The following is a 27,252-nucleotide window of genomic DNA, read 5'->3' on the forward strand; positions in this document are numbered from 1 at the left end:
GATGTCAGTAAAACAGCCCTCCAGTTAGGGCGGGCCTGTGCCATCACCGTCAGCAGGCTCCAGCGGCTAAGACGAGGACCAGACCTGGCTGTTGTAATCATTACCTTTGCTTGTCTCTGAAAAACACAGGCCTTCTCCCCATCCAAGTATCAGAAGACTTCATCCGAACTCCTGGCATCCATGCTTAGAAGGGTTCATAAATTCTAAAGTCCTGTTCGGACACCTTCCCCAATGCTACAGCATGGTCCTCGGGCCTCCTGCTCAAACATCCTTGCCACTGACCTTTCAGGTTCTATGGAAATGAGGCAGAGATCTGAAACGCTTCCCCCCCACCCCGCCCCGCCCCCAAGACCTAACCTCCTGACTTCAGAAGAATGAAATGCTCATTGTAAAATAAATAATTAAAACCAAGCATTACATAGCATTCTCCATGCCAGGCACCTCACTGGAAAGGACACTGCAGACAGTTTGGGGTATATTTCCACTGATTGAACTGTACTTTAAAAAAAAAAAATCAGTTAAGACCCTTGGTTGCCAGTTACAAAAGGGACTCAAATAGCTTGAACAAAGGGGTCTTGCTGGAAGGATAGCAGGTCTGCCACGCAGGAGCTGCATCCCGGGCTGAGGGCAGAGGACTAATGAGGCTGAGCAGTAGCAGACAGACCCGCACACGGCCAGGCCACGCCACATCCAGCTGTGCAGCCCCCCTACCCCCGCACTTGCTTCCATCTCCTCCCTGCTGCAGGCAGGCCCCCCAAAGGGCAGAACACCAGCGCACCACTTGCATTCGTACATGAGGCTGACTGGTTTCACAGTGTCAGGGACGAAAATCCTGGAAGAGATACCTTACCCAGATAGGCTTCAGCACCTACCTGCATCACACACGGGAGCACTGTAGATGGAGGAGAGAAGGGGTAGGTCCCAAGAGAAGAGAGGAGTGTACTTGGCAGAACAAACCATGACAGCTTTGAAAATGTGACCTCCTCTAATTTTCAACCTGACAAGCCTCCTATCATGTGGACTCTCTTGAAACTTGCTTTTTCCCATTCCCATTGTATTTTAGACATCTTTCCACATGTCCTTCTCGCCAGTAGCTGCACCATGTTCTTTGGAGGGCAGTCCGTCGTGCATTTAAACAGCTTCCCCTTGGTGAACGCTCATACCCAGCGTCTCACCCTTGGAAGACCGCCGCAGCCGCGTCCCGGCCTTCTCCCTGCCCGCCCAGTGCAGTGTCTGCGGGACCGGTTCTAAGAAGGAGATGTGCTGACTCAAAAGGGACTGATGTGCGGTAGCCCTCCCTGAGCGATCCGCTCACTCGGCAGCCTGGGCAGACGGCCTTCCCTCCCACCCTTGCTAAAACTGGGTGCCATATGTTCTTTTTTCCAGTTTGGCTAAATGTGTAGGCAAAACAGTATCCTTTTAATTTGTATCTCTTAACTATTAGTGATACTAAAAATCATTTATGATATTTAATTTTCCTAATGCCAGGGACATTGTTAGCACCAGTATAGCTGTCAGGCCTAATGGTGTCTGTCTGGGTGTGTTACCAGGGGCCAAGCTTGGAAAGGGGTATTTGTGCACAGATGCCTGGTTTCCAGCACCGTTATAGTAGCATCTTTACCAATGGCCACAGGAATATAGACTCTGCCTCCTCAGGGTCTCAGTTTCTCCTTTGGACTTCCACTCTCAGCAGAGTCCTCCGGAGCTTTCTGGCCCCAGGCAGTTTTTGAGGACTTCGGTTCTCTGGCAGCAGATTTTCCCACACCTGCATTTTGTTCCATAATTTTCCCCCATTTAGCCTCCACTTCTCTTCCTAGAGAATTCTGATAACCATTCGAGAGCATTACAGACTCTAAAAGTTTGGATTGTGTTTAGGGATTTTAGTCCTTCATAACAAAGCATTGAGGGAGGGAGGGAGGATGGGAGGACACTTCCAGCACAACACGGAAAGACATGGGCAGTTGGCACGGACCAACCTTCTGCTCGGAAAACCGGAGCCACTGAGGAGTGGCTGGCGTAGCCAGGTGTCACCTGGGCCAACCCCCCTCCTCCAAATGCATTTAAAGTGTTCAATAAAACAGAAGGCCAGTCTTGCGGCCCTTTCCTTCTGGAAATAAACTGCTCCTCGGTCGGTACAATGAGATCTCACCTGAGGCCAGGTGGAACGTTAAAAACCAGGAAAAATCCATCCCTGGTTTTCAAGGCAAAGGAAATGCCCTTCTAGCTTTTTACCAAGACAAGATGAAGGTGTTCAAGACAAGTAGTTTTTTCTCCTGAAAAGCAGGATAGGGAGCTGTCTTGAGCACCAGGATGGACATGGTGGAGAGGGACAGAGAGAGGACAATTGAAATCAACAGCAGCTTGAATCCACCTGCGTCCACGTCTCATTGTGGCCAGTTCCCCAGGCCGCAGGCCGCCTGCGTGCCATGTGCCGAAAGAGCTGCCTGCAGCCGACAGCCACAGAGCAAAGCCATAGGACAGGAGCGCGAGCGGAGCATCGCAGAAAGGACACCCCCATGCAACCGGGCCCAGCTCTTTGCCAAACCAGAGCAAAACACAAAAATGCATCTCCACCACCCTGGGGGGAGGCTGGGTTTTTCCATCTGCAGCCCTTTCCTCAGTCCCTCTCAGAGCTAACACGAACGGCCTCCCACCCCGCCAAGTGATTTATTCACTCTTGACAACTGAGATCATCCAGCATTCCGAGCGGGAGAGTTAATGGATGACTTAAGCCTCGCCCAGCGCCGGCCGCAAGCCCTCGGGAGACCAGCAGTGCCTTTGTCTGCAGGAGGCCAGAGAAAAGGCCAGTGGCTTCCCCTCCTTCTACCACCTCATAATCATATTCCGCGGTGGAACATTAAGGGCACAAAGCAGAATTGTAATTAACCTCGCCTGATCTGCTCCCCGCTGGTGTCCTGGAAGCGAGAGAGGGGAGCAAGAGGGGCTGCGGGGCTGCGATGCTGCGATGCTTATCTTGAAATTAAACTTTCCCCTGGTAAAAGCATTTTAAAGCTCTGAGGTTCTGACGGGTAGGATCTGTGCAAGGAGCTCTTTTGTTCTTTTCTCTTTCTCTTCTTTTCTGAAAACTAAACCCGTAGTAGAGATGGTGGCACAAAAGCCCTCCTGGCTGGGATCAAGTCCCAGCCCTAGAGGGTTCCAGGACCTCCCCAAAGCCTCCTGGCCTCTGCCGACCGACGCTCATGTCTCCCAGGTGGTTCTAGGTGGTTTCTCAAATTAGGTCAAGCACTTGCCGCTTGGCATCTCCCTCAGATGGCTTTTCTGGATAGCCTGGTGGGCGCCTGGCATTCCTAGCAGGGGTCCCTGCATCGAGTGCTAAGTGCGGAGGGGCCATCGGCAGCGCTGTCCCTCCTCCCCCGAAACAAGTGCCGCGTGACCGCACTCGCTGGTTCTGCCAGCGTCAGGGCCCGTTGTCTCCTTTCCACAGTCTGGTGACATGGGGACAATAAGGACCCCAACTGCACCGCAGCCCAGAGTCAAGCTGGGGTGATTTACTCGGGGCCATAAAACCAGGCGGTGGCGGAGAAGGTACATTTACTCAGGTCTGTCTATTGTCAGAGACCTGCTCATAACCACTGGCACCCACTGCATCAGCCCCAGCACGTAGGGTCCTCTCCCTAGGGAGTTTGCAGTGGTCCCATTACCTCACAGGCTACAGTGCAAGCACCTGCTTATCCTTTGGGGTGGACCAGTTGTTCTCACACTTGGCTGTGCCTTCTCATCACTGGGAGAGTGCGTTAAAATACAGCTCATGAGGCCCCACCACAGAGCCCCCTGTTCCGGTGGGTTTGGTGGGTGGGCCTGGGGATGTGGATTCCGACCCAGTTCCCAGCTGGCGCTGTTGTGGCCAGCCCAGCGACGACTCTTTGACAGCCACGGGGGTAGACCAATCCTGCTAAGTGGGAAATCTGCCAAATTTAATTACTTCAGTGCCTGCAGAGTAGAGAGAACTCTAGCCTCTAGTGCTCTTTGAATTTTAGAAACTCCTCTCAGTGTAAGGAGAAGGGGTGCCTCAGGAATAAACTTTGTGTTTCTTAAAAAGAGCCCGAAGAAAATACAACAAGGGGGTCGTCTGGGTAGTGGGTACGTGGGTGTTGGGGATTCTCTGTGTTTTTCAGTGTGTTTAACGTTTTTCAAAACCATATTTAATGAAAGGAAGGACTAGGGTTGTAAATTGGACTTCTGGTCCTGAGTCCCAGCTTCCCGGGAAAAGATTTCATACCTGAAGCCTCCTCGCAGCTCACGAGGAGGGAAGTGTTGCCATTTCCCAGCACCGCGCTGTCTAGACATGCTGCACCCGCGAGCACATCTCACACTCAGCCCTGAGGGAGGCTTTGCGAACGGTGCCCCCACTGCAGCCTTGATTTCCTCACTCATTTGCCTGTGGATCATGAGATGCCTGCCCCTCTGCGTCAGTGCCGACAACCCGTGAAGGTGTCCTACTTGGATGGTTTTGTCTACCACCAAGCTGTGTACCGGCAGGTCTTTCAGGTCTTTACTAAACACTGAGGTGCTGGGGAGGGACCCTTGTTTCTCCCTTGAGTGAGACCCTCTTACTGGGTAGCTGCCATCCTCAGACGCCCCCGGGCCCCCCGGTGCCCTCTGCCAGGGATACTGTTTGCTCCTCCGTGCTTCTCTTGAGCTGCTTCATCTCCTTATGAAATTGCACCTGAAGTGTTCCAGCTGCAAGGTGTTGCTTTCTCCCTCCTCTTTCTTTTTCAATACAACTTGAGAAAACATGGCAATGATGACTGATAATTTTATAGTCCTTCCTCCCTGCCCAGCTTTCGCCATCTCTCCCCGAGATTGTTGGCAGTAGCCCCTGGTGTCCTCGGCGCATCTCACCTCGGCACAGCAGACAGAGGGACCCTATTAAATGTAAGGGGGATCCTGTCAGAGGAAAGGACACAAACAACCCTTATAAAACCCTACAGGATCTGGCACCCTGCGCCACCTCACCCCCCCCCGCCCCCCGGCCCCGAATCTCCTTCTCCCCCGCCCCTCACTGCCTCTGACTCAGCCACAGCCTCATTCTTGCTGGCCAAGCTCGCGGCCTTTGCAGTTGCCAAGTCCTCTGCCTGGATCTGTCTTCCTCCAAATACCCACATGGATCCCTTTCTCGCCTCCTTCAGGTCTACTCAAATGTAACTTTATCCTGCAGGCCTTCCCTACAACTCTATTGAGAAGAAGAATCCATTCTCTCTTTTCATTCCCTGTAACTACTTTGTTTTTTCTCCACGGTATACCTCGCTCTCTGATTACTGTGTATTTTACTTGCTTGTCTCCCCTACGGGAGTATGAATTCCACGAAGGCAGAGGCTTTTCCAGGGCCTAGCAGGGCACCCTAGAGCAGGTACTCCAGTAGTTCTTAAAACATTAATGATAGCTGCATTTATTGAGTGCTTCCTGTGTGCTGGGCACTATTCTGACATTTTACCCCATGTAATCCTTACCACAACTTTACAAGGCATGTACTGTTGTTACCTTTATGTTATAGGTGAGGAAATAGGCATAAAGAGGTTGAGTCATGTTTTCTCTACAACTATAGTGTCTAAGACGCTGGGGTCACAGGTAAAGGGGGCACCTCTGCATTAGGGTCTCCAGAGAAATGGAACTCGTGGGTGGGTGGGTGGTGTGGATATGCATGTATGTAAGTGTATGGAGAGGGCCATTGATCTTAAGGAATTGGCTTGTATGTTATGGGGGCAGGCAGGCAGGCTGGGGACCCAAGGAAGTGTTGATGTTGCAGTCTTGAATCTGGAGACTGGCTAGAGGCAGAATTTCTTCTTTAGATCTCAGTCTTTTTTTCACAAGGATTTCAAGCAATTGGGTGAGTCCCACCCGCATTTTGGAGGCTAATCTTTATGGAAAGTCTGCTGGTTTAAACGCATCTGAAGGCAACCTTCACAGCAACGTCTAAGATCGGGGCTTAGCCAAGCCCTGGGCACCATAGCCTCACCCAGCTGATCCATGAAATTAACTGTCACAACTTCTGAAGAGGTGTCGTGTGTTGGTCAGCTGGTCTTGCACACTTCATCTCCAAGGTTTTCCTGCCTGTCTGGTGGGGTGAAGGGAGAGGGGGCAGCCCCAAAGAGGTTCTGGTGTTTCTGTCCTAGTAGGAAGGTGTTCTCTGACTTGAAGACCCTAAGTGCTAAGATGTTCTCTTCTTCATGTGCATGACCAGCTTGATAACATGTCATATACAAGAGTGGCATGTCCTTCAGTCACACCTCGGTTATGCGGAGGTTACATCTGCTGAGTTGGGGGCCTTGTCACACCTATTCTAGTGTAAGCTGAGGAGGAGACGCCTGGGCAGCCAACGGCCCATGGATATCGCCCCTTGCTCCCAGCATAGCATCGCACAGTGAGGATCCTGAGAAGACGGGGCTGTGCAGCGAGTCTAGTTGCACCGATTTCCAGCCTCTTGACCAGACAAGCCATTTAATGTCTCTGAGCCTCAGTTTCCAAATCTGTAATGACAGAGGTAATAATGCCTCTTTTGATGGGAGTTCAGTGTGCCACTGCCATCTTTCCCAAGCCAGTTCCGCAAGGGCTGCGTCAAGCATGGGCGGGTCCAGAGAAGCTGCGGTGGGTCCGCGCTGGCCTTGGATGCTCACAGGCTGACTGGGCGGAGGCGTCCTCGTTCTGAGCCATTGGAGCGGCCTGCCCACTGCTGGAGAGACCAGAACCCTCCTGGGAGCCACAGTGTCAGCGTTCCTGTGCGTCACCCTTTCACGGTCTGGGTCCCATAGCACCTTCTTGGGCCACCACATTCCTGGGCTCAGCCTCAGGTCTGGCAGCCCCTGCCTGGTCAGCATTCAGTGTGGGTGGCCAAGAGCCCTGTGGACCAATCTGAGTCCCTTTGGTGGGCCTCGTACCAAGTCATGATTTGGGAAGAACGGTCAGGGGGCCTGGAAGTTCCCTGCTTTCTCAACAGTTGAGGCAGTATTGCTCACTCACTGTGGCTTTCATGATGCAGAGCCTCCCGCTTCGCCCCCGCCTTCCTGCCCTCACCCCGAGGGGACTGCTGTCAACAGCCAGGGGCATATGTGAGCGCATGTGAGTGTGTGTGTACACACACACACACACACACACACACACACACACACACTATGTATAGGTCATGCCATAGGTATTTTGTTTTTCAACTTGCTTTGTTCCCTTACCATATCCCTTTTTAAAGTCCTGTCTACATATGTACTTATTTTTATGGCTCATGTATGATTTCTTATTCTATTTCCTCACTTAAAATATCTTCACCACTGTCATAATTACTACTCTAATAGCCACATAATTTCCTTCCTTTTGCTGTGTACTATACTTCACCGAATGCTATATACCATGAAACTCCTTGTTTATGTGTATCTTGTTGCTTCTGTGGAATTGTTTTCTTAGAATTCATTCCTAGGGTCCACACTGTTGGGTTAAAGAGTGTAAATATTTCTGTTATTCTATATATTTATTTCCTAAAAGGCAGTATCAATTTACTAGGCCATGAAGAATGCTTTTTTTTTCCCTTGGACTGCCATCTAAATACTGTTGGAGAGAAGGGGTGTGGAGAAGAGTGAGGAAAAAGGAGCTGTTAGCAATGACTTAGAAACGTGATGGGCTCTCTTTGTCTTCTCAGCACGACCAGCTCCACAGCCAGCAGCTGCGATACGGAGTTCACTAAGGAAGACGAGCAGAGGCTGAAGGATTACATCCAGCAGCTGAAGAACGACAGGGCCGCGGTCAAGCTGACCATGCTAGAGCTGGAAAGCATCCACATCGACCCTCTCAGCTATGACGTCAAGCCCCGGGGAGACAGCCAGCGACTGGACCTCGAAAACGCTGTGCTGATGCAGGAGCTGATGGCCATGAAGGTATCCCTGTGGGTGGGGCCTGGTCCAGAGCCCTGTTCCCATTCACTCCACTCTCATCGGGAGGAGAATTAAAAGGCCCCTGAGAACAGGTCAGCCAAGAAGCCAACCCAACTCGTGCTCAGTCACCTCTCTCCGGAGGAAAGCCAGAGCCTCATTTGTAGACAAGGACAGTTCCCATATGTCAGGGGTCACTTGGGCTGGACGTGTTCCTGGAGGGGTGAGCTGAGCTCTGGGGAACGCCCGAGGTGCCCAGTTTTGGGGCACCTCGTTCTCCAGGAGACGCCACCTCAGACATCTGCAGGCTGCAGCGGCCTCCATCCACTGAAAAGGACCCCAGTTCCCAGAAGCTTATGGGTGCTTCTCGGTTGGATTCTGATGTCAACATGAGGCCAGGGAGAGCAGGGTGAGGCCAAGTGCAGGATTTGGATGAGAGCCTGGTTTCCTGACACCCTGGTCCCCTCGGTGCCGTGGGGACCCCTCTCAGATCACCGTGCCCTCTGGTGAGGTTTACTAGAGCTGTTCAGGTTAGTGCTTCCTGGTAAGCTCTGGGGCTGAGTCATCTGCTGGCATCTCTAGAGCAGGGGGTGCCTTCTTGGAAGGCTGGTACCTCCCACGGGGAAGTGGTTAAACTGCCACCTTCAGCAGGACACACTTTGCTCATTTCTGGCCGGGATACCAAGCACTAGGCCTTCGCCTGCTCCGGGCTTTCTCCGAAGGCAGCTAGGGTGTGATGAGGAGTATATCTGGTATTTGTTCCCAGTTGCTGGCGCAAAACTTCAAAAGCCCTTAAAACTTCCTGAGTGACAGCAGAGTCTTGGTTATGCTAATGAGGTAACTTGGTGGCCCCCAGATAGCTTTAGGGTGGGGGTTGGTCACCCTAAGGACCAAGCAAGCATGTGATTAGAGGGTTGACACTTCGATCCCCTTGACCCTCAGGGAGGGGACGATGGCTGGAGACTGAGTTCCATTGTGCAGCCGGTGATTTAACCGATCATGTCATGACACCCCAATAAAAAACCCTGTACACTGAAGCTCAGGGACGCCTCCTGGTCAACAAGCATGTGGATGTGCCAGTAGAGTGACTCCCCCTGCCTCGGGGACAGGGCAGGGCACCTGCCCTCCAGGCCCACCCTGTGCCCTTTATAATAAAATTGCCATCCCAAGTCCTGCAAGTGGTTCTGGCGCGGTGTGGACCCTGAGGGGGTTTGGGGAACCCTCAACCCATAGGCAGTGGGTAAGACGTACAAGTGCCCTGGGCCCTGCCCACTCTCTGGCCCCCAAGACCTGGGGCTGGCGTCTGCAGGGAGGCGGTCTGCGGGGGCCTGTGCGCTGAACCTGTGGGATCCCAGAGACTCTGGGACGTTCACGGCAGAGTTGCATTGTACACACGCAGCTGGAGGGGAAATAGGGTAACCGCCCACCAGGAGCATGGCCCTGGGACCCCGGCCTGCTCTCAGCTGACCCATGGCAGACGTGGGCGCTTACAGGTCCCCTCCTGCAGGTCCCCGGCCTGTGCCAGGCCCACTGACGTGGGGGTCAGGCCAGGAGCCATGCTCCCAAACCTGCTACCCAGGCTCCCCGGCTCTCAGGAGTTGAGACCCGAGGGAGGGGCTCTCGGGCTGAAGCTGGGTCGCCGTCAGTTGGAAAACCTGAGGCAGGTTCGTCAGGCCAAGGCAGGTCTCAGTGGTGCTCAGTTTGCAACGGGTCTCTCCTGTTGGGACCAGCACTGTCCTCAGGAAGAGCAGGCCCACCTCTGGTTACCTACCCTCGTGGAGGGAAGAAGAGCTGCCAGCAGCGGTCACACCTGACACGCTCAGGGTGACTTGCTCAGCAAGCACATCCCTGCCCTCGGTGGTGCTCAAGCGTGCGTCTCAGTTAAGCCTGGAAAGACTGGGCAGCGGCAACACCTCCAGGACGTGCCCCTGTGTTTCCAACCTGGTGCATCTCGGTCCCGTCCACTCAGCTCAGACCTGCCTTCTGCCCCCCAGGGAACCTCACACAGTGTTGGCCGATTTCTGCGCCCATTGCCCATGAGCCAGGCGTTGGGTCCATAACCCCAGTGCCCTTTGGCCTAATCAAGAGCCCTCTTTCTGGGCCTTCGCACCATGCGGCATGAGCTGCGAGGCTGCCCTTCCATTGTTCATTCCAGACCGTGTTGTCTTTGGCCAAAGACTAAGAATTCCTTTTTATGTTCAAGCCAATATGTTGTGTGATAAATTCAGTGTTGTTCTGGCCAGGAAAGACATTTGTTGGTGGAATAAAAGCGCTAGTACTTACTTTTCTACATGAAAATAAAATGTGTACACATCAGAGAAATTTTCTAAAAGAGTAGAAATTATTAAAACCTTGGAGGGAAAGAACTCATGCCGTGATCCGGGGCAGCCGTGGCTTGCTGGCGTTCTGGCTCAACGCCCTGGTTCAGAGGGCAAACACCCCAGTCCTCTCCCCACCCTGGGTGTTCCCAGCGGTGTGTTCAAGGATCCGTGCTCCCCCATAGCAGATACATAAGCGGATGTTGACAGTGGATTTCACCATTTTGTTCTAGACTATAGCTGCTGAGAAACAAGTTTTCTGGGGTGTTTTGGGGTTTTTTTTTCCCACTTCTTGTATATGATCGCACCTTTTCATTTCTAGTATTGACTTGATGCCTTTTCAAATCCATTCTTCTTTCTGAAACATCCTATCCTTTCATTACAACTCCTCTTCCTTTATGTCTTTAAGTATTTTCTAGTTTTTCACTTGTTATCTCTGGTTCTTGTAAATGCTGGTTCTGCCTCAACGTGACTCATTTCTGTTTTCCCGCTGCGTTTGGGGGAGAGTGTCCTTAGCGGCTCGTCTTCAGTGCAGCCGCCGCCTTCCGCGGGCGCTGCGGGTCCTGGCGGCAGTGCCCCCACCTGGTGGCTCTGTGCTTAGATTTGTTGGGACCCAAGTGGTTTGAGAGGTTTAGGGTTAATTTTTGTTACATTTTTGGCTTCAGATTCGTGTTCCACATCTACACATGACACAAGTTTGTGGTTCTGATTCAAGAGGCTTTTCTTCCCTTTCCCACCCAGAGCCAGAGCGATGACAAGTTTCCTTGCCACGTCTCTAGAAAGGAACTCCCCTCGCCTCCTATTCTCAGCAGCACGTTGGGAGTCCAGGCCCGTGCTGGCCCCGTTCCGGCTCTCTGCCCGGCCCTACCCTGGCGTAGGTGCTAAAAGCCCAGGCGCTGGGGCCTCCCCCGGGCCTGTGCCGCGGCCCCCGCCCCTTCCCCTTGGTGCTGTTCCCTCTTTGCTTTCTGGCGCCCACCTTTCCTTCTTTCAGGCTTGCCTTTATGTGTTTGTTCTGGACGGGACTGCCCACATTAACTCAGTATGCAGTGTTTCCAGAACCTTCAGAATCCTGCTTCTTTTGGCAAAAGATGAGAAGGGTTCCGTGTGTGGAAACCTTTTCATTCTGGTTTTATGTCTCATCTTTAGAAAAGGTTTGGCATCTTCTTCTGAGTAGTCACTGAGCACGTTGCCCTGTCCATGTCTGATGCCCCCCAGGTCTGAGCATTACAAGCCATAACAGGTGCCCTCTAGGTGCCTCCCTCGCACTGAGGGCAAGAACCTCCACCCCCGGGGCTGGGTTGCCCAGGGTAGCCCGCCGGCCCTGGGGCTTTTACCTCATATGAGGGTGACGGGGCAGGGGGTGGGGGGGTGACTAGCATCGGTGGCCGTGCCGAATCCTGCGCAGGGCAGCACCTCAGCGTTATGAAGATGCCTCGTAAGTGAGATTGTAGAAATGGCTAGGGAGACTGAGCTGCGGGTCAGGTGGGGGGGTTCCCCCTCCAGCAGAAGCAGGGGGACGAGCGTCATGCATGGCTCACATTAAAATGGGTTGTGGGGGGTGTATAGCTTAGTGGCTGAGAGCTTGGGTTCTGAGCCAGGTGGCTTGGGTTCAAACCCTGGCTCCACAGTTCACGCAGTAATTGGGAGCAGATGGACTTTTCCCCCTGCCTCTTTCTTCCATCCATAAACGGAGAAGCCCGTAATACCTGCCTGAGGTGGGGCAGATTACATGACTGACTTTGTATGAACATACCGGTGGCTGTGTTGTTACCGGGCTCCTGGTCCCAGCGTGGCGCTGTCTGATTTTGGAGTCACTATATAGACTCCACAAAAAACTCTAATCTTAATTCTCTAAGATACTCTCAGACGTTGCTCACCAGTAAGTCACCTGTAAAGGAATCTGTTTCTATTGATTTCATTTGGGCCCTGAAAGCAGACAGAAGCTGGGGCGTGATATTGTTGCTGTGGGTATTCCCTTCCTGTCGGACTCCGGCACCGAGCTCCGAGGGTGCCATCAGGGCAACTAGACATGTCTGTTGGTGCCGTGGAAAACAGAGAAGGAATTGGAAGGGACCTGGTCAGACCCACCGTTGGGGGGGTGACCCTCCTTCGTCACCTCTTTGATGGATGAAGCTCAGCCTCTGCGTATGGGAAATTGGTGTCGAACCGTGCAGTTGTGCCCTTTGTGGGGGGCGGCAGGGGATCTCAGTTGTTAGAAAGTTTTTCCTTACAATAAACCGGAATCTGCTTGCCTGTATCTTCTACACATTAGTCGCAGTTCTGGTCCATAGAGTGACACAGCACAGGGCTTTGTCCCCACATCAGTCCTTCACATGTGCAGAGACAGCTGTCAGTTCCCCTCCCTCCATCTCACCCCCAGCTGTAAGGGGATGGCTCTGCGGCGGTCTGTGGTTGCAGCCGCAGACTCCTTCTACTCGCCTGCCTTCCCACGCCCAGCCAGGCTCTTACATGTTGAGCCTCATATGCTCTGTCTCCATAGGAGGAGATGGCTGAGCTGAAGGCCCAGCTCTACCTGCTGGAGAAGGAGAAGAAGGCTCTGGAGCTAAAGCTGAGCACCCGGGAGGCCCAGGAACAAGCCTACCTGGTGCACATCGAGCACCTGAAGTCCGAGGTGGAGGAGCACAAGGAGCAGCGCATGAGGTCCCTCAGCTCCACCAGCAGCGGCGGCAAAGACAAGTCCGGCAAGGTAGGGCCAAAGGGGTTCGGGGCACCCAGGCCTCCGGCCTCACTGCTTGCCCCATGCCCACCACTCACTGCCCTGTGCCTCACCTCCCTTATTTGCATGGGAAAGGTACACCACTCTGCTTATCTAAAAGAAGCAGAGTATAAAGAAACCACACCTACATTTGGGTATAAAGAAACCACACCTACATTTACAAACTCTCATTCTGTGTCATGGTGAAATCATTTTCACAGATTGTAGTCTTACCAGGCGCGTGATCTGTGCAGTGGTCCAAAGGTCTGATGCCGGTTTCACCTGCTGTGTCTGTCCCAGTTCACACAGTGGCCATCATTTGTGGATCACGTCTGTACCAATCACACAGAACCCCAAGGCAGGCATCGTTATCCCATTTACTTGAGGAAAACAAGGCTCAGAAGAAGTGAAGGGTCTCAGAGCTACTCAATAGCAGAATCAGGACCTAACCCCAGTTTGGTTAACAGGCCCTCCTCCCCTTGTTCTGTTGCCTCCTCGACTTCATTTGGCATTTCTGCTGTCAGCGAGGCAGAGCAGGAAGCCGCCCGCAGCAGAGGAAGAGGAAGGCAGGCCCTGGATTTCACAGCAGATGTCACAGAGAGCGGGCCGTCCGGTGATGGCATCTTGCAAACGCGCCCTCCCCGTAGCCCACAAGTCATTTTTTCCTAGAGCCCAAGCTTATTCCGTCATACTGCATTTCAGATTTCAAATACGGCATCAGAGGAAAGAAAGTTCGTCCTGGAAGAATTACATTTCTTGACCCTGGACACTGGAATTCTGTCCATTGGATTTTCTGTTCCCAATAAATACCAGCTTCCCCTGATCCCAATTTGTTTCAGCCCCGAGCCTTGTGGGCACACTCTGACCCGCTGGTCTAACGGGCGGCTCCTCACAGCCCGAATGCGGGGGTGTCTCCAGGAGAGTCATGCCCATGGGAAAGAAGCCACTTGTGGATGTCGTGTGGCAGCGAACCGTCACCTCCTAAACAGCTAAGAGCTTGGAAACATGCCTTCCAAAGGGCCACAGGTGCACCCAGCCCACCTCTCACCTGCTGAGGAGCCCAGGGCATCCATAACGTGGCGCCCCGCTGGGCCAGCTCTCCCGAGACCCCAGCTCCTTCTCAGTCAGCCATCCATTCATTTGTTGAATGTGACTTGGTCCTGGTGAGGCTCTGAGGGCAATCCCAGATTTGCACTCCAGTGAGGGACACAGATGAGCGAATAGAGGGTCCTAACACAGTGACACAATGTCCTGAGTGAGGGTGAGGAGGGATCCCAAGTATGGCAGGAGGCCACAGGCCAGACACAGAGTCCAGGTTTGGGGATTCGGGCCAGGTTTCCGGAGCTGAGACCCAGCGGAGAGCGCGAGCTGGCCCGATGAACAGGGCACGGGCAGCGAGGAAAGCCCACTCTAGGCCGACGGAACACCCCGGAGGGGAGAGGAATCGGTGATGCCTTGGCTGGAGAGGTCAGCTGTCTGTGCGCTCCCAAGGACAGCGAGGAATGGCAGGAGCGGGTGATGTGGCACGTTTTGGGCTTTGGAAAGGTCGGTGTGCCAGTGCTCCAGGAAACCGTCCGCCCCATTTGGGCAGGGCGTGCACAGTGCTGCTTCCTGTGGCGCTACCGGGGCTCAGGGAGGCGGGGTGTTCCGTTCTGTGCCTGCACCTTTAAAATCTTTGTACAGCCTCCTGAGCGTGTGAGCGGTCACTTGGGGACAGAACCTGGGAGACAGAGTACCCGTGTGTGTGCGTGCGCACGCTCCCAGGGCGCGGTGGGAGTGGACTCCCAGGCTTCTTACATTTGAGTAAGGAGCATTATATAGAAGTACCTTGGGTTGTTCAGGTAATGAAATTAGGGTAAGCTGATTTTCTTGTCTTTCAAATATTGGAACCATTTACTATTTCAATAAAATCTCCCTCTGAGCTATTCATTTCTCTTATTTGTTGGTAGATGAAGCGAACTGTCCAGAGCCAGGGCTCGAAAACAGTAAAGTGCCACAGAGTCCGTATTTTGGGGTGTTCAGGTCACACGGACTCAGCGGCGGCTTGACCGGCTGATGTGGAACCGGTGTGAGAGCGGAGAGGGCGTGGCCGCGGACGGGCTTGGCGGCACTCTAGTGACACTTTGTGTACAGACGCCGAAGCTTGAATTTCATATAATTTCTACACATCACAAAATATTCTTTATATATTTTTTCCATGATTTTGAAAACAGGAAAACAATTCTTAGCCTGTGGGCCTTATAAAAACAGTAGACAGGCCAGATTTGGGTCTAGAACATCCCCTTGGCTCTGGAGGGTGGGTGTCCTGCTTGTTTTCAAACCTCTCTCCAGCCAAAAAGCTGGAATGCAGATCTCATCCAAGTTGCATTAGGGTTTTGCTCTTGTCTCTATGCAAAAGATATAACTGAACGTGTTCGGTGAGAGGCACAGGGTGAGCCAAAGCTGCCCTTGTCTCTAAGGAGTCTTAGGAAAGGTTCTCGCCCCGGGGGAGTTGATGTACCAAAGGGGAGGCTGTTGGAATCTAGCAGCCTCCATGGGCTGGAGGGCGGGGGCCGGGTCCCGGGTCCCGGTCTGCAGGACAGCAGGTGGGGCGGCGGGGAGAGGGAGAGCCAGAGCCGTGTGGGCTGAGGGCGCTGCTGAGGGAACGTGTTCAGAGGAGGGCCGTGCAGCTGCGGGGAACCCCCTGGTGTGGTGGCGTCCCGGTATCAGTGGGCTGCGGGAGCCACAGTGCCCTCCTGTTTGGACTTGTAGCGCTAAATTCATACTTCTGTGAAGCTCTCATCTCATCGATGTAACTTTGATTACATTCGGTAAACAAATCCATCAACTGCAACAGTTCACCAGCTTTTTAGTTTGGAGCCTGGGGTGGAGTAGGTGCTCAGTAAATGCCCGTTGAGCAAAAAATCATCAGATGAGCCTCCCCCGGCCACTTTCCTAGGGGGCTGCCCTCCATGTAGAGCGCTCACTCAGGGGTGATCACCGCATGGTGCATATGAGTTCCCGCTCCCATGTTCCCTGTTCTGTAAAAAGAGAGGATTCGGCCTGATGATGTCTGTGTTCCTGTCTCATGTTATAACAAGGTGGGGTGGGGGGCGGCATTTCCATTTTCCTCCTTCTTTCTGAGTTTTCTAGAGATTACACCGCACCCACTAAGGCTCCTAAGTGTAGAGAAGACTGGTTTCCTCCTAAGGAGAAGTAGGGTTAGGGCTGAGGGTCCTCACATGTTTCTCACTTGTCTCCTACGAGTTATGAGAGGCTGACTCAGCGGCAAAGAGCCCTGAACTACGGTGAGGCAACCCAGGTTTGATGCTCATGCTCATTCCGCCTTGTCCTGGCAGGCGACTTGAGGCAACGTAACTTCTGTCCCTTAGTTTTCTCCTTGGCCTGGTAGGGATCATGGCAGGAGCTGCCTCAGACTATCGTCACAATGATTAAATGTGAGGACGTGTGCGACCACTCAGACCAGTGCCTGGCTCCCAGGGAGCATGCAGAGCATGGTTGTCGCCCACCGCCCAGCCCGTGAGGGCTGGACACCTAGGACAGGGCTGCAGCGTCACCTCCCTGTGACTCCAGGCCTAACCTACCTGTGTCTGCCGTTCTCAGGACTGCGCTGATGCCGCCTCCCCAGCTCTGTCCCTGGCTGAACTGAGGACCACGTACAGCGACAGCGAGCTGGCTGCAGAGTTCGCCAATGCCATTCGTCGGTAAGCACCCCGCGTGTGACCCTGGCAAGTGGTTTGTTCTGGGAGCGACAGCTTTATTCGGAGTTCTCTTGGCCGCGCTGGCTGGCGCTCCTGGGTCTTTCAGGCCTGCCCAGGGAGGAGCTTCAGCTGTGTCCTCTGTGTTTGGCGTGCGTGTTGAGTTTTCATTTTGGTGATGAATCTCTCATCTCTTTAAGGATAGGTCCTACTTTTGTCCAGCCCTGGCTGGCCAGACGTGGAGAGGTCCTGTTGGTGCCAGACCTTCCAGAGGGCGAGTGATGGGAGAGCAGAGAGGTGGTCATTTCACCTGCAAATAGAAAACATCCCTTTCTTTGCATTTTTGTTGTGTTGCATTGGCCGGAACCTTCAGGACAGTGTTGCGTGGTGACAATCAAACCAGGCATCTTTACCTTGTTTCCAGCATCAGTGGGAACCTTTCTGTTGGCATCGCCAGCTCTTCCCAGTCAGAAAACCTCATGTATGCCTTCAGTTCTGGGCGTTTTCCTCTATTGTTCGTGTTTCTTCCCCTCTCCTCTTTCTCTCCTGCACAGAGAAACAGATGCTGATTCACCTGGATCTGCTTCCACATCCTCACCTGCCTTACTTTTTTGCCATCTGCCTAGAGGAGTGCTGCCCAGTAGAAATGTAATGCGATCCATGCGCGTAATTTTGGACTTTTAGCAGGCAGATTAAGAAGTTGAAAGAAGGTGAAATCCACATTAATAACATGTTTTATATACCCAATGTATCCAAAATATTATTTCAACATCTAATCAATATTTTTAAAAGATATATTAACGAGATTAGTAGCAGCAGCAGCAGCAATCAATACCAAGTTTTCAAAATCTGGGACATATTTTACACTTACTTCACATCTCAAATTCAAACCAGCCAACATTTCGGGAGCTCATATGCCTATGGCTGCCCTATAGGAAAGGGCAGTTCTAAGAGGTTCTTTAGCTCAGTTGTCCAGCTCACTAATTCATTTATCTTTTTTAATCCTCACCTGAGAATATGTTCATTGATTTTTTTTTTTAAAGGAAAGGAGAGAGAGAAAGAAATAAACATCAATATGAGAGAGAAACATTGATCAGTTGCCTCCCCTAAGCACCTCAGCCTGGAATCAAACCTGCAACCTAGGTGTGTGCTCTGACCAGGAGTGGAACCTTCAGCTCTTTGGTGTATGGATGATGCTCCAACCAACTGAGCCACCCAGCCAAGGCGCTCATTTCTTCTTTAGATGTGTCCGTTGTGGTGTTTGGCTTATAGCTGAGTTTTTTATTTTGGTAATTAAATCTATCATCTCTTTTGCGATATGATATCCTCTTACTCTCTCTGAAGATATTTATTATACTGATTCTAAAATGGTACTTTGTCTGCCATATTGACTCTGTGTCCTCACATCAAATTCTTTTTAGAATTGAGTTTTAGGACTCTTTCTTTTGTGGCTTACATGCCCCACTTTTGGGCCGGCGCTTCGTGCCGGCGCACAGCAGCCCTGCAGGCTGCATACCTCTGACGCCCCAGTGTCCGAGCCCGCCCGCCCCTGCCCCGAGCCCCTCTGCGGGCCCATCCTCATTCCGGAGCAACACTCTCCTGTTTGCCTTCTGACTTGTGGTTTCCTTTCTCGGGGAGAATAAAGCTCTTGGCCTTTTCTATGAGCGCTCATCATTTCTGGTCTACAGGGAACACTCCGTGCTCTCTGACATGTTCAGGGGTTTTTCAGAAACACATTTCCCACCCTGACGTGGTGGTTCGGTTGGTTGGAGTGTCATCCTATACGCCAAAAGGCTGTGGGTTTGATCCCCACTCAGGGCCCACACCCCGGTTGCCGGCTCAGTCCCCAGTCACTCCCAGGCGTGAATGGGAGGCAACCCATCTGTTTCTCTCACATCAAGGTCTTCATCTCTCTCTCTCTGTCTCGCCACCCCCCAATTCCTCTCTCTCAAATCAGTAAACATATACCCTCAGGTGAGGATTAAAAGCACACATTTCCCAACATCCCTGGGGTTTGGGGTGTGAGGGGAAGGCTACAATGCGTGCTCAGTCCGCCCTCCTGGTTGGGGGGCTGTTTAGTTTACAGTGTGGCCTCCAGGCTGACAATGGATGGAAGGCTGCCTCGCAGGAACTTCATTACCCTCCCGACTTACGGTCACTTTTGCTTTTTCCTTCCAACTTGTAACAGCCCTGCTTTTACACTGCCAGCACCTCTGGTCATGTGGTTAAATCATAATTGCTTGGCTTGAGGCAAGAAGAGAGAGGCATCCCAGGAAAATGCCCTCCCCGAATCCTAATGGCCTGGCTGCGCCAGGAGCAGGGCACGCGAGCCCGCTCCCCGCCTCCCGCGGGGGCCGCTGCGATAGCGCGTCCGCACGCTCGGCCCCGGCATTTTTCAGATTCCCCAGACCTCAGAGGCCTTAGCTGGCGCGGGGAGGACGCAGGTTGTGCTGACTCAACACAAAGAGATTTCATTTGCTCTGTCCATCACAATGGATTTCCAATAACCAGCCTTAAGTTGGTTAGCATGGATTTCTAATCAAGAGCCAGATACACGTATCCCAGAAAGAACCCACAGGGCTACAGGAAAAAAGGCAACAGCATAATTATACTGTAACTGTCGCTTAAACCCTGGAATAATCATTTCATGAGGGTATGTAATATAAACACCTGAGGCCTGGGAATGTGTTTGTTTTTAAAAACCAAGTGGAAACTAACACCTTCTTTGAAGATATTAAATCACCACTGAACTGGTGGCTGAAGTCAGTTGAGGGACATTACCCAGCATGTTCAGAACTATTTCTCCCTTTAAAAAAGGAATCTGTAGGCGCAGGCATCCAGATTCAAGGCAGCAGGTACAGAGCCGGGAGGGGAAGGGGCCAAACCATGGTCTTTTCTTGAAGAGGAGCAGCCAGCCCGAAGGAGGGAGCCTGACGACCCTCTAGGCCCTGGCTCGAGGGTCCCGCCCTGCCCCAGCCTCTCCGGGCGCGGGCGCGGTCAGCCCTCGCACCCCACCCTGCTCTAGCCTTGTGTCTTCTCCCAGCTCCCCTCTGTTTGGAACCCGGCCAGGACTGCGGCAACCACACATTTACCACCCACCTCCCATCTGCGCTAATTTCAGTCCCTCCACTTCCACCAGCGTTTATTGTGGTTTATTGGCTCCAGTGTTGCCATCAAACCCCATCTGGAAGACCCAGTTTCCAGTCTTGCACACGAAGCTTTCCTTTCCAGAGGGCCTTGTTTTGCCTCTTGTCCCCCAGGCTGCGTGCTACAGAACCCTTCCTTCTTCATCTCAGGCCGTCTCTTGCTCTGGGTCCTGACAAAATTTAACTGAATGATCTTTATACCAAAGAAGTGAACTGTAACTGTGCAGTTGAAGAGAGGGAATTTTCAGAAACGACTCTTCTTTGTATTTAGACGCGTGTGTGTGCAGCGTGCCCTGGGGACCTGAGCTCAGCTGAGGGGGTGGACTGTTTCATTTCTGTTGTCTTCTTGGGTCGGGGAGGGGGGTCTCCACATGAAGGGGCGGGAATGGCCCGGCAAGGCAGAGTGGTTTCCCAGGGTCAGAGAGCAAGCCAGTGAGGGATCGGGGGCTTCCACCTTCTCTGCCGGGCCCCACGTGAAGCCGGAGTCTTGCTTACGGGCGGGTGTCAGCCGAACCAGCCCATGGGGGCTCGCCTGAACGCTGTACCCGCCATGGTGAGCAGGGTCGGGGCACAGGGAGCCTCTCTGTTCCTGGTCCCTGACCAGGCATCCATTCCCCAACTGCTTGGGGCAAATGAGGTGCTGGGGGGCGGACAGACTTCCTCAGTTGCACGGACCCCAGGTTATATTGGTGAAAGGTAAGGATGCTCTGCTTCTCAGTGCCAGGCGACAGGGAATAGTCAGGATGAGTCTATATCCACCTGTCTTTGGGCTCCCCGGCAGGGCAGGACCCCGTTCAGGGGGAGATCGGACCTGGCTCCAGCTCTCACACAGCCACCTGCAAGGCCAGGCACCTGCTGCTGCAGGAGGCTGTGGTCACCTGGGATCTGTCCCCTGTCTGCACGTCCGCCAGACAGCCCTGTAAGATGCTGAGGACAGGCAGTCAATGAATCAGAACAGCGGCTCTTCAGGAGCAGCTGTGCCCAACCCACCGAGCAGAGGAGTGGTGTGTGGACCTCCTTTCCTCTCTCCAATGAGTGACAGGCAAGGCCCTGCTGCTGAGAGAAGCCTGCGTGTCAGATTCCCACGAGGAGACATCGGGGCTGACGGGCCCTGGCCAGTTAGTGTGGTCACAGGCGACCAGACCGGGAGCAGAGCGGCCCCACACAGGAAGGCGTGTGAGGCCACATCCCAGGGTCCAAGGAGGTGGCATGGGAATCCCCTGGGGGCCTGCACCCCTGTGTAATCACAAGTGACTGGAGGAACTCCAGATGGCAGAGCTTGACAGGTCCGCCAGCTCAGGTGACACAAAAGGCAATGAAAGAAAGCGTTTCAAAGCGAGGACACCAGCCACTTCCACTAGAGCGGGCTGAGGGGAGAGACAAGGATCGGGGGCCGCCGGTGGGGCAGACGTTGCTGTGCAGAGAGGACAGCCATCAGGGAACTCTTCCTCAGGATGGACACCCCAGAGCACCTCTGTGTGCTCCCGATAATGACCCAGGACAAGGGGGGGGATTTTCCAAGGTCACAAAGTAAGTTTGTAAGATGCCAATCAGATGGTTACCCCCGCGCCAGTGTTCTGCTGCTGCGTGGCGAAGTAACAAACTCTTAGTGGCTTAAAACAATGTCCGTTTATTAGCTCCTGGTTTCCATGGGTCAGGAATCTAGGCGCGGTGTGGCCGGCTCCTCTAGTCAGGGTCTTGCAGGGCTGCGATGGAGGCGCCGTCTGGGGCCACGCGCCCCTTGGGCGGCTCCCAGGAAGAGCCTGCTTCCGAGCTTGCCCTGCACGGGGGCAGGACTCGGTTTCTTGTGGTCATAGGGCTGGGGCCCGTTTTCTGTCTTGCCAGCTGTGAGCCCACAGGAACCCTCAGCTGTGGAGAGCCACCCCCACCCTACATTCCTCTGCACAGGCCCTCCCTCCCATCACAGCCCCGCTCTGCGTCAGATCTCTTTCCAGGAAGAGGCAGCCCCTTTAAGGACTCACGTGATAAGATCAGGTCTACCCGGAATAATCCCTTAAGGTCAGCGGTTTGGAGCCCAGAGCAGCACCTAGATTAGTGTCTGAGTAATTGGGAGGCGTGTGTACACTAAGGGGCTAGTACCTTCGGGGCTGTTTTGTTTTAGATTACTTCCCACCACACCTCACCACTTAAAACCTCCCGGCCAGGGCCAGACCGGCTGTCCGCGTCCAAACTTCTGCAAGGGTGCGATCTGGCCCTGCCTGCTTCTCCACCCGCCTCGCCTCCCAGCACCTGCCTCCTCCCGCCCTGCGCGCCACCAGGCACTGGCTCCCTGAGCCTCTGGGACTGACTCCTGCCTCCGCCTCCGCTCACCCGCCCAGGCCCACACCCCAAGCACTCACAACAGACTGTGAAATGTAATGCCACCCTGCCCATAACATGTATCTGGATACTTCCTCCACCTCCAAGCAGAAGTGGCAGCACTGCGTCCCGCCCACCCCCTGCCCACACCACTGTTCTTGTGGCTCTGGCTTCTCTTCCTCTGTGCCCTGCATTTTCTTCCATCGTAGGACAGACACATCATCACTCAGTTTCTCCTGTGCTGGCTCCACCCCTCTCCTTCCTCCCCAGCACCGCCTGCCCCCACCCCAGGAGATGCCCGGGGCAGGGGCACAGTTCAACTCCAAAGACTTTGTCCTTCCACGTGGTCCCTAATGATGGCAGCTTTCTTTCTCTCTGCCCACAGGCCACCCCCACCCTAACGTCATGCTCAGGCACAGCATGTCCTAAAACAGGAATTGTCTTCTCTTCCTCCTGCCCTGTAACAGTGGCCTCTTCTTCAGAATTCCTATTTATCTTTAAAAAATTAGTCTTCTAGCAATCCAGGATTACAACGTTGAAGCCTTTTCTCTCTACGTCAACAGATGACACTGTTTTTCCCTGTAAAATCCCTTCCATTCCATTTGCGCTGCCTTCTCCAAAGTGCAGCCCTCAGCTCCTCAGAACTCTTGGAGCAGCGCCCAGCGGGTCATTCTGCCATTAGTCTCATCTTGGGCTCTGCCACCGGAAGTACCTCAGAGCACCCTTCTGACTGGCAGCTCTGCAGATGCACCTTCAAGGGCTTGGCACTCGATGGTCTGTGGGTCCCTCACCAAACTCCCTAGCCCGTATTTCAAATGCTTCACTATGTGTGCCCCGTATGTAGTCTGGTCCCTCCGGACAAGTTGTTCCAAGGACATGCCCTTCACTTTATCCCCCTCTCTCAGCCTCTGGACCTGTCCTCCCCCTCTTGTCCAGTAGAACGCTCACCCTCCTGAAGCTTCTCAGTCACCTCTGCCATCATCCTGCTTGTCCCTGTGCTCCCAGTAGCAGTGACTGCTCTTCACCTGTCAGTCGCCCACGGAGCCCCTGGTTGCATGAGTGCCGTGGAACAAACCGCAGCAAGCATCCTCGGAGCTCAAATCCACGTCCACGTTCCAGCAGATCTGCCCAGCTCTGGACACCTCCCCTATTTGTAGGAACCAGCAGGTGGCCCCGAGGGAGCACAGAGGGCTTCGGCCGTGGGTCCCTATTGCAGCAGCTGTGGATTAACACTGTTTGTGAACACAGTTGGTGGAATGAAATGAACAGGGAACTGGGTGGGTCCTTGTAAAGAGGAGCCCTGACTGAGCAAACAAGCCACAGAATCCTCACCGCTTTTTTACTAGGACCATTGTTTTAACAGGTGCTATTTTATCAACTTGCATTTACTGATTCCTCTTATTTGGCTGATTTATAACAGCAACCAGACGATGGGAGCTGTGCTTAGAATGCTGCATGTGCACATGGTCCGCAGTAGTGAACACAGCGTGCCTGCCTCCGGTCACGTCCGCAGCCTGCTGAGCTCTCAGCCGCCATGAAGGGCACTGGCCCACAGCGACGATGGCCCCAGGGGTTGGAGTGGGTGTTGCTTGGATAACAGATTTCTTTTTATTTTCATCATTCCTCTCATGTTCCAAATGCTCTGAGAGAAGACCTTGCCCAGATCTCATAAAGGCAGCGTGATAGAGAGCACCTGAAGGCATGGGCAGGGCACGATGCCTGGGCCGAAAAAGAGGCTGCCCTCATCATCTTGCGGCTACTCCTTACATGTCAAAATACAGCCACAGGAAACATAATAGCTGCAGAACATCATTACCTGTGGGCACCTCATTCCCAGTCTCATGGCCCCGGCTCTCCGCCGCCAGTCTTATCTCCTGCCCCCCAATCTTATCTCCTGCCCCAGGGCCTGCCCTTGATGGGTCCCAGTGTCCTGTGGGGAGGGCCTGAGACCACCGGGTTCGGCAGACAGATTCCCGGGCGTGATCCCAGCTCTGCAACAAGTCTCTTAACTGCATTTCACGTTCCTCACCTATAACCTTACAATAATAATAGTACTGACCTCGAGGGTTGTTGAGAATTAGATTACTTTATCCTCAAAAAGGACTTCGAGATAGCTGTTTCACACTGCCTGGATTTACTAAAAAGTAGTAAGTAGTGATACATTGTGATGTTGACCAGAAAGGAAATAAGTAGGGTCATATGATATAATCACTGTGGAGATTTTTTTTCCCCAAAAAATTAAATATAGACTGCAATGAATGATTCGGAGGAAACGGCAAGGTGCTGTGATGTTTCAAGTCAGACAGACATCTGTTCAGATGGGTGGGTTTCTCAGAGGAGGTGACCTTTTAGGTGAGATGAGGAGGGAAAGGAGCTGGTTGGCGGAAGTGCGCCCCAAGCAGAGGGAGAAAGCTTAGTGTGCGCTGCCAGGATTCTGGCAGGGGGGAAGGGATGCACGAACCTAGGCTGGCAGGGGGCGGGTGGAGCAGGGCCTCAGAGGCCCAGGTAAGACCACCAACTTTATTCCAGCTGCAGGCAGAAGGCGCTGAAGGGCAGTAACATGATCTGACCTGTTATAATAAAAAGTTCTGGATGTTCTGTCTGGGAAACCCGACTAGAGGAGGCAGAGGTGCAGCCGACACCATGGGGAGGCTCTGTGGTCACTCAGGTGAGAGGTGCCGGCCCTGTGGGTGGGTGGTGGCAGAAGTGGCCATTTGGTAGGTGTGGTTGGCTCTTGAGGGGAAGCGAGGAGTGAGGACGGTGAGTGGTGTTGCCGTTTGCTGACAGGCCGGGAGGAATGAATTTGGGGGAAACCCCCTCAGAAGTCCAGCCTTAGACACCTCGAAGATGCCTGTCAAGTAGAGAGGTCAAATCAACAAGCCGAAGATCCAAGGCAAGGCCTAGCGATGAGGATTTGGGTTTTCAGCGTTTTATAGAAAAATAAATGGGGATGGAGACCAGGCCCATGCCCTCGGTGCCCTGAGTGTCGCCCTCGGTGCTCTGAGTGTGGAGGCTGGAGCAGAGATGGGCAGGCAGCTCTGTGGGCCCCGCCTGCCTTTGCCGGCGCTGTCCTCCTGGGGAGCCAGCCAGGCCTGGGCTGTTTGCTCCCGTCTCTCAGCATCCCGGGGACAGTGAAGCCTTGTTTAGGGGGTGGGGAGGGGTTGGGAGTCCCTGTTCTCCGTCTGCAGGGCAGGCAGGGGTGTGGAGGGTGGGTGTAATTGGGGGTGGGGAATAATGGTATTGCCCGGGGCAGTTTTTGTTGTTGTTTTACCAAGTTCGTGGTGACGTTTTTTAATTCTCATTCCCTTTGCACTATTAATCAACTGTAGAATGAAAAAGACTCAAAACAGTAACAAAATGTAGAACTAACCCTCCCCTGCATTTTTTAGCAGGGGGGGGCGGGGGGGAGATCTTTCCCAGCCTCCTAACCTGCTCCTCGGAGGCAGGGCCGCCTTCCAGGCGGAGGGGCGGGGTCGGCTCCGAGGGAAGGAGGGAGGGAGGGAGAGAGGGAGCCGCTCTCACTTCTGGCAGGAAATGGTGCCACTCTCAGACTCCTTTAGGAAATGCAGCCGAATTTCACAGTCGTCGTGGCTGCTGGGGCCCAGGAGGCGGCCAGTGGGATGCACTTCGCTGGAGGGCGGGAGGGAGGATTCCCTGAAGAGCGAGCAGCCCTGGGACTTGGGCTGGTTGTCAGGCTTCACTTCAAAAGATTTTCCCCCTTCAACCTCACTCACAAAAGCAAATCAGGATTTTTGTATTGCAATTCCTTCATTACTGTTTGGAAAGCTTGACTTGCACTTACAGTAGCTGGAGGCAGAAACATGAAAGATTTAGGTATTTGAAAAGCCAGGGAGAACCAGCCTCTGAACCATCGGCACCTGAGAGGCCTCCACCCCAGTCACCCTCCCAGCCCCGATCCTGCAGGAAGCCACACGCACTTCACTGAAGCAGGCTACGTTTAAAAATTTCAAGCATTTATATTTATAAAAACTTTATTGATTTGGATATTTGGAGTGTGTCGGCTATCTCCTGCTATTGGCTTCTAGTAGGTAGAGGCCGGGGGGCTGCTAAACATCTCCCAATGCCTAAGACGGCCCCCCCCACACAGCAAAGAATTACTTGGCCAAAATGTCAGTAGTACCAAGAAACTTTGCAAACCCCTTTTGACACATTTGATCAGTCACAGTACCTTCTCCATACACTGCACAAATCTTTTGATGTGCTTCAGTTGCATTTTTTACCTTTCTTGAAATAATACACCAAAAATGTTGCGTATTTTCTTCCATTTTCACTATTAAACTGGCTGCACAAAAATTCACCAATTTTGATTTTTTTTTAATACACACTAATGTGACAGCTGTCACAGGACAATCTAACCAAACTGTTTTGAATGACATTAAAGACAACTAAGACGAGAGCCAAACATGGAAAAAACTGAAGGAAGTTTTTGCTAACCTAAAAGAAAGTGAAAGCCTTCTGTAATCCCTCTTCTGGGAGTTTAGCCTGTGTTGAGTGGTGTTTAGCTTTCTTGTGTATTGTTAGTAGACCAAATTTTTAGTTGTTTTTGCAAAAAATGGCATCCAGTAAAACTCACCCTTTTCACTCAACAGTTTATCAGATGCCACGCCAAGTGCATTTTTAAGTTGCAGGGTGGTACAGATACACCTTACCCTGGGGGCTCCCCACTGAGCTGTTACAACCAATGCTACAGTGAATACATCTGGGATCTCATCTATCTTTGCGCACCTACACTATTTCTCAAGAAAAATTCCTAGAAATCAAGTTGCTCAGTCAAGGGATGTAGTATTCATTTTGCCAGATACTGCCAAATTGCCTTCCAACACTATCGTGCTAATTTACATTCCTCATACGAGGAATTTCTTCCATAAATCCTGGTTTCTTAGCTCCAAGGAACAAATACTCTGAGTGGTTCTGAAGCTGCATTAACCAGTCACCAGGAAGTTCTCACCCAGGCATGGCACTCAACACTGCAGATACATGGGGAACCAAACCAGCAAAGGTCCTCGTGACCCTGGAGCCTGTGAGCCCATGGGGAGCCTGCTGAGCTCAAACGCATGAACCGGATTGCGGCAGATTGTGCTGTGGCGCCTGTTAAACGATGCAGTGACACTGCGCAATGCCCGGGTCTTGAGTTCTAATGGGGGTCAGAGGGAGGCAATG

At 52.9% G+C, this 27,252-nt stretch overlaps 1 protein-coding gene across 2 annotated transcripts in view; it reads left to right on the forward strand.

The window, feature by feature from the left end:
- MCC (MCC regulator of WNT signaling pathway) overlaps positions 1 to 27,252 on the forward strand; it is a 405,074-nt gene that overhangs the window by 372,995 nt on the left and 4,827 nt on the right. For both annotated transcript variants that reach the window (XM_054589958.1, XM_054589957.1), the window contains 3 exons: positions 7,646 to 7,880; positions 12,693 to 12,899; positions 16,512 to 16,612. In XM_054589958.1, the coding sequence (XP_054445933.1) occupies positions 7,646 to 7,880; positions 12,693 to 12,899; positions 16,512 to 16,612 (543 nt within the window). The remainder of the gene's footprint in view (positions 1 to 7,645; positions 7,881 to 12,692; positions 12,900 to 16,511; positions 16,613 to 27,252) is intronic.

This window comes from Pteronotus mesoamericanus, unplaced genomic scaffold, assembly GCF_021234165.1.
Source record: "Pteronotus mesoamericanus isolate MK-2021 breed Mesoamerican mustached bat unplaced genomic scaffold, CSHL_Meso_final scaffold_167, whole genome shotgun sequence".
Classification (NCBI taxonomy): domain Eukaryota; kingdom Metazoa; phylum Chordata; class Mammalia; order Chiroptera; family Mormoopidae; genus Pteronotus; species Pteronotus mesoamericanus.